The 12,115-nt window shown below is 45.5% G+C and overlaps 1 protein-coding gene across 3 annotated transcripts; it reads left to right on the top strand.

Moving 5' to 3' along the window:
* The first annotated feature begins 604 nt into the window (after window positions 1–604).
* On the top strand, window positions 605–10,413 carry LOC110530077 (angiomotin-like 2a). Of its 3 annotated transcripts, none has more exons than XM_021612871.2 (10): window positions 605–752; window positions 1,951–2,754; window positions 3,949–4,117; window positions 6,038–6,182; window positions 6,349–6,438; window positions 7,270–7,741; window positions 7,909–8,010; window positions 8,181–8,341; window positions 8,609–8,743; window positions 9,118–10,413. In XM_021612871.2, exons 2-10 carry the CDS (start codon window positions 2,015–2,017, stop codon window positions 9,210–9,212), a joined length of 2,109 nt encoding a protein of 702 aa, XP_021468546.1. In that variant the 5' UTR covers window positions 605–752; window positions 1,951–2,014; the 3' UTR covers window positions 9,213–10,413. The 3 variants fall into 3 exon arrangements, with proteins under 3 accessions (XP_021468546.1, XP_021468545.1, XP_036841511.1); XM_021612870.2 differs by lacking the exon at window positions 605–752 and adding an exon at window positions 883–1,246; XM_036985616.1 differs by lacking the exon at window positions 605–752 and adding an exon at window positions 1,482–1,747.
* Window positions 10,414–12,115: the final 1,702 nt, after the last annotated feature.

Genomic DNA, 12,115 nt, shown 5'->3' with positions numbered 1-12,115 from the left:
CCACGAGCCTGTCCTTCCCAATTAAGGTGAAACCAACCTCCTGTGCTTACCACCACCCAAAACATATGTGGAATGTGTGCTGTAAACTTCCAGAGAAAAACCATCAACATGGTGGTTTATTGTGCCTTTTTTTTGCCTTCATTATGTGTTTTGAAAGGTTTAGAAGCTTTGTGGCCTCACAGAATGCCACTAAAATTGTGTTCTTAGTTCATTGGGCTATGGAGGCAAATTATGTTAATTCATGAAGCATGCTGACCTCATGTCTCATTCCACAGCCCTTATGCTCCGACATATTTGAGATTTTAACCCATAGTTCAATCAGGTGCTTCTGTTTGACATTCTCTACCACTCTGCATCATGTAGTGCTTGTGGGGCTCAACAACTTTCTATGTCTTTGGTCACAGGGAAAAGCCACAGATTCCAATGGACAGCTGCCTATCCATATACTCTGTCCCGTCCTGTTGAGACGCTCATCTCCCATACAAGTCAATGGCTACTTTCATCACTAGATAATTATATAGTTTATAGTTTAGTAGTCCTGAATCTATAGGCATTTTTTCTTTAGATAAATCCTAGAGCCATATAGCCCCCCCCCCCCCCCCCCCCAGAGCAAACAGAGACAGGACAAGGTCACATGCACAGTTGCCCTTGAATGAAATGTCAAAACAGATCTATAGAGTTAGTCTATAGGCTATTCCTATCCGCTCAATCAGTATCTGCAAAATGCCAATAGCAGACAGACACTCAGAGAGGTAAGGAAAATGTCAACGTGGACTATCTACATTCAGGTTATTTTCATCATTATAACATGTTATTGACATGCTGTTAGGCCTACGTAACTTCTGCCTGCTGGTTTCCCTGTGATTAATTCCCATTTGTAGTTTATTACCTGGAACACTATCGCTGTCCTCATGGTTGTGAGGAGAATTGCAGCTATTCCGTTTGGCCTCCTCTCTCATATTGGAACCGTGTGGGTTACGCTTTTGATCCCCGAGGGAACTCGCGCTCTCACATTCCTGGCATTCCCGACCTCAGTCCCTCCGTCCCCAGTTACTTATACTCGCTCAGCTCTCGACAACCGGTTCAGTGTTGAGCAAGTTCTGACCAGAGTAAACCACAAACTCGCGGTGGAAGGATGATAACTGTTTAAGCGAAACATTGTGCATTACTTTTGACCTTATTTTAAAGTTGAACGTTTAAAAAAAAAAAAAAAAAAACGTTTTTGCTGGGATGACAGCGTGAACTGGTAAGATTTGTTTTTATTTCGGCTACTTTGTAACATTCGAGGCTTGAATTGTAAACAGTCGGTTATCGCGCGTTAACACAAAACATATTGTATTGTGGTTTCTAATTTATTATGCAACTTAATTGTTCCATCGTTGGTTCTGAAAACTGTTTGTAGAAATATGCGCTTGACTCCTGGGTGAGAATGGAATTTCGACGCACATTTTAACAGCAGTAGTACCACGGAGCAACCACGTTTCCCTTCTGTCGCTATGTGGCTTGTATGAATGTTACTTTTCACGACCAACAAACATTTGATCCATAATGTTGACAATTTAACTAATGTAAAATGGAACATGTTTAAGAAAAAAACACATCTGTTAGTGAAATAGTGATGGCATACTTATACAATTAAGAGGGAAAATGTATTTCCATTAGGAAATTCATGGAATGCCATCACTCAAAAGTAGAGCATACTTGATTTTTGCTTCACTCTACCTGGACGACAAAGGCCTTGAGTAATGTATGGGATATTCAACAAATCATGAATATTATGTTGGTTTTTTTTGCAGTCTTTACAGTATTCTACAGTAGTGTTTTGGAGGAGCACAAATCATTTGCATGATCTTGTAAATGTTGTACATTAGCAATGATCAACTATACTGTTTTAGGTGTAGGACTACTTGTAAGTATGCTTATTGATTCATTTTTTTGATCCTGTTCCAGGTTCACAGCCATCTATAAAAATTCTGTCTACACTTGATCACTAGCTTCAAACAACAGAACCATCATGTCATCCACAGAAGAGCCGTCTGGCACGGTCCTGCACCGCCTCATCCAGGAACAACTACGCTACGGCAACCCCACAGACGCACGTACCCTCCTGGCCATCCAGCAGCAGGCCCTGCGCGGAGGCAGCGGAGGGTCCCCTGGTGGGGGGCCTGGGAGTGGAGCAGGAGAGGGCCCCGGTGGAAGTCCTCGCTCCTCTCTGGAGAGCCTCACCCAGGAAGACTCCTCATTCCTCCAACTATCAGCCCGCCAGGAGCCCCAGGGCCAGGAACACCAGGGAGACTACCAGCACTCGGAGAGTAGCTACCAGCTTTACCAGCTCCACGGCGAGGAGCTGCCCACCTACGAGCAGGCCAAAGCCCACTCTCAGTACCTGGCTCAGCATTGGGCACCCGCCACAGGCGCCCACAAGCAGCTGCGCGAACGGGACTGCCGTGCGGCGGATGAGGAGCTGATTGAGTTGAAGCGAGGGCATATGCGATCGCTGAGTGAGCATCTCCTGCAGCTGTCTCTGGAGAGGAATTGTGCCATGGCGAAGTCTGAGGCGGTCAAGAGCTCCTCACATAGCTACCCGGAGCTGGGTTACTGCGCCCCCCCACAAGGCCTCCGGGACAAATGTAGCCCACACCCAGAGTACTCATCTGTTCCCATCATGTCCCAAGGATATATGCCCATCCATGCCCAAGAGCCCCAGTGTGTGTACAGGGACATTCCCCAGCCAATCCAGACCGAGCAGCACAGGTACTAAGGCATTACGGCCATTCACAACTGTGTGTGTGGGTGTTGGCTATACAGTGAGATCATGTAAAGGTGTTCCCGCTGTTGGTGTGTTCCCAATGTCTTTGCCATGAATCAACAGCGATCACACATTAAATAGCGTGCTAATTTCTGTGGCCGTAGCCGCTCGCATAATGGATTCCAAGCCTTGTCATTGTGCGTCCTGCCTTCCTTACCTCCCTAGCATGCATTGTGAATCATTACATGCGTAGGTTGGAATTCCGATCGCCTTTCTGAAACACTATTATGTCAACCCGTCTAGGGTGGAGTTGATGTGTTCATTATAATATAAGATAGTTGTGATATCTGTGGATGCCAATTTTGGAATGTCGCAGTGTCGTTTTTCATCACAAAAGGGGCGGCTTCTTGTAATACGCGCCGGCATTCAACATATTTTTTTACTACCTGAAAATGATACACGCCTCAGGACTCACAGCAGTGGGGGCAGTGTTGACTCTTGGTTCTTTTATCTATAGCCATATATTGGCTATAGGCAATTCATCAAAGTAGCCAATTATGCATTGATAACCAAATATAATCTCAGCGACTGTTCAAACAGTAAATCAAATGAAAAGAATCCACCCAGAAACTAGTAATTACAGGCTATTGTAAAGGGTAGAACCTGCGGTAGCCAACTGGCTAGCCATGTGCTTTTTTCCCTCCGTGACCAAAACATGACATTCTATTTTTAGCCGATATGGGAATGAATACAAAAGCAGCATATCAAACTGGGATAATGTTTTATGAGAATACTTGCCGGGGCATATTTATTTACATAGAGATGTGGGAAGCTGAAAAGGCTAGCTTTTTTAGCCAGGCTAAAGCCAGTTATTTACCACTAGCCAGGGATGGCGACTCTTCCTTGCTTTCACAAAATGAAAAGACAAAAACAAAAAAGCGTTGAATCGCCCCCTTGTGAATGGGAGTGGGACTGGCAAGAACATGTTACCAAAATGTGTCAGCGACTCAAAAAAATCTCACTCCATGCACGGACATACGTAGCTCAGCGGCGGGAAGCTTGTGGTAAACTTTAACGAGCAAAGGTTGCTCACGTAACCACAGCTCTATGAGCTAAGGTACTATTGCTAGCTAGTCACTCATGGGGAGACGGTAGTGGCCAGTCACACTCAATTCAACAACACACGTCCTTCTTCGCAGGTATGTGGCCCCAGTTCAGCAGCAAACGGAGACCTGCTACAGCATGTTCACCAGTCGGCCCCCTGGTGTCGTGGAGGAGCCCAAGCAGGTGGAACTGCTGATGCTGGAGAACGAGAGGCTGAGGCAGGAGCTGGAGGGCCACCGAGAGAAGGCCTGCCGCATCCACAAGGTGAGAATCACACATTTTTCATTGAAGAGAATTATATTGTATCTATATGGTGGGAATATTCTCCTTTCAGTCCCTCTCTAAAATGGTGACATGCCATAGGATACGTTTGTACTGCTATATGCATGAAGGACTGATATTATATTGGAGAAACAAATCATGTTCAACTTTGGGCAAATCTCCCATTGAAATCGATTGCATGATGGAATGCACAACTTTGAGTCACACACAGCACGTGGAACTTCTGAAGTAGGCATGCCCACGCTGCCCACGCTGAATAGCAAAGGACTGTAGTCTGCAACATGTGTCGCTTAATGAAGGGAATGGAGGGAAACCCAAATAGCAGATAGCTTGTGTAGAGCCACCTCAGGCACACTGCCCCATCTGTACAACTGCTGCTACCACTGGCTGCAAATAGAGAACATATAGAGGCCAGAGTCTGCTACTGTGTCCACACTCCCTGCATTGTGCTGCAGCCAGGGGGTTGTGAGCATGTGCCCTTTAGCCATAGATTTTTTTTTTTGTTGGTCCTATCCAGGGCATGTCAGACAGCAGTCGATAGGGTTGTAACCCCTGAAATGCTCAAGAGTGCCCAGAGAGAGAGAGATATTCTGTTCGCCATGGCAGGTGGCAGGGCTACTCTGTGTTGAAACTGAACCATTGGGAATTGCCAGGGACGTCACGATATTTCCATGATACTTAGGTGCCGATATGATATGTATTGCGATTCTCACAATTCCATATGTATTGCGTTTCGATACTGTGATTCTATTGCGATTCTCACAATTCCATATGTATTGCCTTTCGATACTGTGATTCTATTGCGATTTGATGTTCCAAACGTATTGCTAACTATGCGTCTGCTGCAAAGAGACTAAAGAACATGAGAAAATACGTTTTGATGAATCAGGGAAATAAAAGTGCCGGAAACAAATTGGCTCCCTATTTAAAAAGATCAAGATCAAGCTATAAAGGGAAAATACTGTAGTTTTGGTGCAGGTACAGCCAACTAGCGCAAAAATAATATTGCGATATGTCTGTTATCTGTTTCCCCCCCACCTCCCATCACTAATTGAGTATGTTATTGCCTCTTATAAATCAAGATAGTGGCAACATCATTAGCTGACAGACTTCACATATTTATCTTGGTAGATGCAATAGAGGTAGATGGAGGACTAAAATAGGTTATATCCATCTTCCTATATCTTATGGTAAATGCATACTGTAGCAAGACTTTGCTGCTCTCCTGTGGAGTTACGTCACCCCACTTCTTGTGCTCCCTCAGCCTTAAAGAATGATAATTACTGGGTTGGAAAATTTCCCCTGACCGTCGGGCCGCAGCCCTGAGTAAACATGCCTTAGTGGCTGCTGTAATGGTGGGCGTTTCTACTTCTTCACTTCTCTGCCTGTTTCTGTTTCCACAGCACAGGCGTGCACACCTTCCCCGCAATGACAACCCGCCCATATCTCTCTCTCTGTCTCTCTGTCTCTCTGTCTGTCTCTGTCTGTCTCTGTCTGTCTGTGCATGTGATCGTGAACCACCCACACCTAGAACCATGGCTGTTAGCTCCCAGGAATGCAGATATAAACCACTCACACACGGGGAGTGGTGTTAGCTCAAATTCCTCTGGATTATAGGCATGTAGTGTATGTACCGTATAAACACAGTATGAGGCTATGTGCCACATGTATGGAATGTGCTCCCAGGTATATTTATGTATATATGCCCATATGTATGTTTATATACGTGCCCACATGTTTATGTGCTGTACTGCACATACAGATGTACTAGGTCTGAACCAACACCCCCCCCCCCCCCCCCCCCCCCCATCTCCAGCACGCATAAAGATATTAAACAAACAAACAAGATGGCTGACCAAGAATGTTTTTCTTTCCCCTCCTTGCTTCTCTCTGTCCATTCAGTTGGAGCAGGAGATCCAGAGGATCTCAGAGGCCTATGAGGCTCTGATGCAGGGCAGCAGTAAGAGGGAGAGCCTGGAGCAGACCCTGAGGGGCAGACTGGTGGCCGAGATCAGGAGGCTGCAGGACTTCAACATGGACCTTAGAGGTAAGGACTACAAATACCAGAACATCTCCGGTTGGTTAGCACTTTAGTCCAGAGCCATTTTTTTAAAGATTATAATGGTTTATAAAGAGTGGAACTGGTTGCAGAGAAACTTTTTCCCAAATCAGTTTTAGTGTATAATGCTTAACTTTCAATATTTGCGTTACAGAAAGCCTGGAAAATGCCAGAACACAGGCCGCCAAAGAAGTGGAAGCTGCTGACCACAACCAGCACGTCATGACCAAACTGCTCGAGCAAAGTAAGTGTCACCCATCCCATCTCCTTTCCTACCACTCCAAGTCTTAGACCCACTTCAGCCATGTTGCGCATTCCTCACAGGATTGGAGCATAGCACAGGGCCACTCGGTAGCTAAGCTACATCCTGTATGGAAGAATTTCCATTGCATAACCTCCGCTTATTTGGTGAGAACGCCTCAACAGTAAACGCAACCCAGCTACGAGGAAGGAAGGGGAGCTATAAATGAGAACTGTTGAACTAACATCAGGTTCCTGGGGTTGTTGGTTTTGATTTACGTTGTCTATTTAAGCAGTGGGCCTTTCCCAGGGCCAGATGAGAGAGGGTTGGAGGTGTACGGCCTTGATTGGAGGAATGTTCCTTGTTAAGTGGGTCAAAGGGATAGGAGCTTCCCCTCCTCTTTCTAACCCTCGACATTCCACAAATGCTTGAGCAAATGAAGACCGTCGGCCGTGATGGCTGAATTCGGGGACGTATTAGCTGGGTTAGAGCGATGGTAGTGTGATGGCTGAATTCGGGGACGTATTAGCTGGGTTAGAGCGATGGTAGTGTGATGGCTGAACTCTGGGACGTATTAGCTGGGTTAGAGCGATGGTAGTGTGATGGCTTAAGACTTCGACCAAGCTCTCATTTTCCCCCTCGAAATATCTTCATGTGGCCTTAGACTGGTTCATGCCTTGTGTCCGTCCCAGTACCCAAGACTAGCTTGTATCCTGATGTATCCTGTCAATTTATCCTGTGTGTGAATGTTGTACCGTTTTGTAGCTTTGTGGCTTTACCGTGTCTGACTTTTCTTTCCCCCCTTCTCTTCTCCTCTTTCTTTCCCCCCATCAGGCGAGGAGCAGCAGTTTGAGCGTGAGCGTGCCGAGCGCGAACTCCAGAGGCTCCGCAACTTCGCAGAGGAGCAGGGCCTGAGGGCGGAGCAGCTCGAGGAGGCCCTAGAGTCCCAGCGGTGCAGGGGCCGGCAGCTGGAAGAGGAACTGCGGCGGAAGCGGGCCTACGTGGAGAAGGTGGAGCGGCTGCAGAGCGCCCTGGCTCAGCTGCAGGCCACCTGCGAGAAGCGCGAGGGCCTGGAGATGAGGTTGAGGACACGCCTGGAGCAAGAGCTGAAGAGCCTTAGGGCGCAGCAGAGGCAGTCTCACCCGCCGGGCGTGACTGTGGGCTCGCTGCACGAGCGTCTGAGGGAAAGAGAGGAGCGTATCCTAGCCCTGGAGGCGGACATGATGCGCTGGGAGCAGAAGTACTTAGAGGAGAGCACCATGAGGCAGTTCGCCATGGACGTGGCCGCCACCGCCGCCGCTCAGAGGTGAGGGTCAGAGGTTTAACGTTAGGGGATCGATGGTTCAAGGGTTATGTTCTGTATGCACATACGAGAGAGAACATTTTCAAAACGTCTGGGCTAAATACGTTCATTATACTTCCCATTTTTTACCTGCATCCAGTTCCTAACATAATCTATTTTCTCCCTTCCAGAGACACAACCATCATCAACCATTCCCCCTGTCACTCTTCAAACAACAGCTTCAACGAGGACCTGCCTGTATCTGACTACCGAAACCAGGAGATGGAAAACCGGTATGAAGATGGAACTTTTTTCCCGAGAAATGATCCGCCATTTGTAGCATTGTTGCCGTCTTGACACTTTGTATGCATTTAATACGTCTGATCTACTTCGTTGTATCAGATAGCAATGCTCAGAGAGCCACCATTTGTCTACTCTGACGCCATTTCTCTCCTGCACGTAGGATCCGCGCTCTCTACGCCCATATCCTGGAGAAAGATGCTGTCATTAAGGTACTCCACCAGCGTTTGCACCAGGACCAGGTCGAGAAGAGTGGGTTTTGTCTGCGCGCCGCCATGTCCACTTCTTCAATCAGCACGGCCAAGTGCGCCAGCGTAAGCAAAGGTAAGGACGAGTCACGATATTGTCAGAGACTAAAAAAACTTTTTAACACCTTTTTAACTATTATTTGAGGGGTCTCTCAGGGCTCTGTTCAGGAGGCATTGTTGCTCGCTTCATACATGCAATCTAATCGGAATATGAACTAGGGAGTTATTGTCAAAGATCATTTTGATGGACATTGAAGTGGATTGAGGGTAGAATTAGAGCACATGTTTATCATTTAAATGTGTGCCAGACAGTGGTTGATATTTCACATGCTCTGTGTTGTAGGTAAGAGTCTGTCAGACGACCAGACTCCTGTCTCTCCTTTCCGGTGCTCCTCCCCAGCTCACCCCAGCCAGAGCTGTGGATCAGAGGATGGAGCTAAGGTCAAGGAGCCAACCACTGGTTCTAAACTCAGCATTGGTGAGTAGTCTGTCACACACACATACACACACACGCACACACAGTTACCCAAACACCCAAACCATTCTTTGTAATTGCATCACACTCTGTGTCAGAGCAGTCATTGATTTACCAACCATACCCCCGTAGAACCAGCCAATCGGCGATGGCCTTGTAGGTCGGAGGTCGTCTGTGGGCTGTCGGAATGTGCTATGTTGTCACACTTAGCCCTGATTATTGACTGCACTGATTTAACCGAATGGCTCATCCCAATGTAGAACAATCAGCATGTTTATTTGGTTAAAGGTGATGTACTGTAATAGTGGCGTATTTTTCCACCATTTCTACTCTTCCCACACATTCCTCTAATCATTTGACCTCTCTCTGTTTTCCAGACAACGCTGCTGCTCAACAACTAAAGTCCTCCTCCTTGAACACATTGAGAGGCCTGGATGACTTGGAGGCAGAGGCAGTGGAAATCTTCATTTGAGGAAGTCAGACTTTTGATCTTCGACAAGCGATTCACTCGAGGGGGTGTGAGCTCTCGGGAAGCTGCGCAGAGTACCGACTACGTCAATGGTCAGAGTTCTGAAGAAAAATGTACAAAAGACAAGAATGATGCAGAATGAGAGAGGAACGTATGGAAAAAGGACTTGTGCTTTCACATTTAGAGGGGAACTGTGCTATTCCTCTATCTCTTTCTCTCTTAGTCAGGCGACTGCAGGCTAGCCATCTGGGTCTATGAGACAAAATGTGAAACATTCTAGGTACTTGGACAGTATTGCTGTTTTGTAACGGGCAACATACTACTGTCCTGTCAGTGTATGCCAACGTATTTATATTTGCTGCTTTTCACATATTCACAACACCTTTCTCATGTTCTGTCGTGTACAATGATGATCCATGGGGTTCGGGAACTTCATATTCTCTTCTTAAATAATTAGATCTGTTTTTTCTCATTTCCAAATATTAACTGAAAGCCTCACGCTTTTCCAGATAACCTTGTCTGTAGAATGTATATTTTTATGGACTTTTTAACCCCTGTTCCCTCCCTGTGCAGAAATGTCGAGTGAATCTGGCCACATTCCTGTGCCATGGAATTCTTCAGAGTTGAGCAAAACTCCCTCATCTCCATCATTTAATAAAAATGCCAAAAACTCTTAACGTTCATATTTTCACCAGCCATATTCCCTAAGCCTGAGTAGCCGGTTCTACAGGTTTAGAAATATAACTTGTGATGGTCTTTTTTTTTTCTTTAGATTTCTAAATACGATATTTTGCTTTTCAGCAAGTTCTGTTATTGTTATTTTCCAAATGTTTCTTTGTGTGTATTTTCTGATGTGGTGAATCCGCTGGTCAGATTCATCATAGGGATTTAAGCTGTAAACTACACCATTTGGTTTTCGTTTACCGTGAGCCTTTTTCTGAACTAACAGGTTAATATATATTTTATACAGATGTTTGTGTAATTATTTTAGATATGTAGTGCTATGAACAGGATGCCAAAGAGGTTTGTGTGTTGTAAGTTATGTGCTGACAATCATGGTTCTGTCCAGCTGTCCAACAACAGACAAAGCGTTGACCTCCAGCAAATACATTTCTGTGAACTCCTAACAATATGAAGGTTGTGAATTTGAATTCAAACAACATTTCGTAAAGCAATAAAATATTCTAATATATAACTCCTGTTACTTTGTTGCCATATTTTTCTTGGAAAAAAACATCTTTCTGAGAAGAATTTTGACGTCGACGCAAAACTTTTTGGCAAATTTTTTACTATTTATTTTTTCTCTTTCCCTCAATCTACCTCTCATCTTCTCTTCACACGTTCATTCCTTCTTTCCGGAGGAAGAGAGGGATTGAGGGCTCTCGTTAGTTAATGAAAGCCAGAGAAGCATTCTTCAGGCTCAATTTTCCCAAATGGCTAGCTCTGTTGTTATCCCTTTGCACCTTTTAAGAGCACGCTTGACATGGTTAGCATTCTTAAACAGACATGGAACAATATAAATAACAAACAAAACATTGCAACTGATCCTGGTTGAAGTTGCCACGCACAATGAAATTCAGACCACCTATAGTAACTTTGAATGCTTTACCACCCCTGTGTGTATATTTACAGTGTGTGCCGTATAGTTTTGAGTTAGGTTTGCTATATATACAGGTATATGGATATATATATATATATTTGGCATGTGCATCTTTCCCTCTCAAGGCAATTCGATACGTATATACACTGAACAAAAATATATAAGCAACATGTACAAGTGTTGGTCCCATGTTTCATGAGCTGAAATAAAAGATCCCAGAAATTGTCCATGCACACAAAAAGCTTTTTTCTCTCAAATGTTGTGCAAAAATGTATTCACATTCCTGTTAGTGAGCATTTCTCCTTTGCCAAGATAATCCATCCACCTGACAGTTGTGGCATATCAAGAAGCTGATTAAACGGCATGATCATTACACAGGTGCACCTTGTGCTGGGGATAATAAAATGCCCCTCTAAAATGTGCATGTTGCCACAGATGACTGAAGTTTTGAAGGAGCTGTTACCAGATGATTTAATGTTAATTTCTCTACCATAAACCGCCTGCAGCGTCGTTTTAGAGAATTTGGCAGTATGTCCAACCGGCCTCACAACCGCAGACCACATGTAACCAGGACATCCACATCCGGCTTCTTCCCCTGTGGGATAATCGTCTGGGACCAGCCACCCGGACAGCTGATGAAACTGTGGGTTTGAACAACCAAAGAATTTCTGCACAATCTATCAGAAACTGTCTTAGGGAAGCTCATCTGCGTGCTCATCCTCACCAGGGTCTTGACCTGACTGCAGTTCGGCGTTGTAACTGACAGTGTGCAAATCCTCACCTTCGATGGCCACAGGCATTCTAAAGAAGTGTGCTCTTCACGGATGAATCCCGGTTTGAACTTTACCGGGCAGGTGGCAGTATGGCGTTGTGTGGGCGAGCGGGTTTGCTGATGTCAGTGTTGTGAACAGAGTGCCCCATGGGGGTGGTGGGGTTATGCTATGGGCAGGCACAAGCTACGCTGCTATGGTGACCAGTGAGCTGAGATAAGGCGGGCCTTAACCTTGCAAAGACTATATGACCTGGAGCAAGTGGGTTTGGCGACGAAAATGAACGAGGGCCAGCCAACAAGAGCATACAGGTCGCAGTGGAGGGTAGTATATGGGGCTTTGGTGACAAAACAGATGGCACTGTGATAGACTGCATCCAATTTGCTGAGTAGAGTGTTGGAGGCTATTTTGTAAATGACATCGCCGAAGTCAAGGTTCAGTAGAATAGACAGTTTTACGAGGGTATGTTTTGCAGCATGAGTGTAGGAAGCCGATTCTAGATTTAATTTTGGATTGGAGATGCTTAATGTGAGTCT

Source organism: Oncorhynchus mykiss, chromosome 8, assembly GCF_013265735.2.
Source record: "Oncorhynchus mykiss isolate Arlee chromosome 8, USDA_OmykA_1.1, whole genome shotgun sequence".
Classification (NCBI taxonomy): domain Eukaryota; kingdom Metazoa; phylum Chordata; class Actinopteri; order Salmoniformes; family Salmonidae; genus Oncorhynchus; species Oncorhynchus mykiss.
This window is presented reverse-complemented; position numbering and strand designations above follow the sequence as displayed.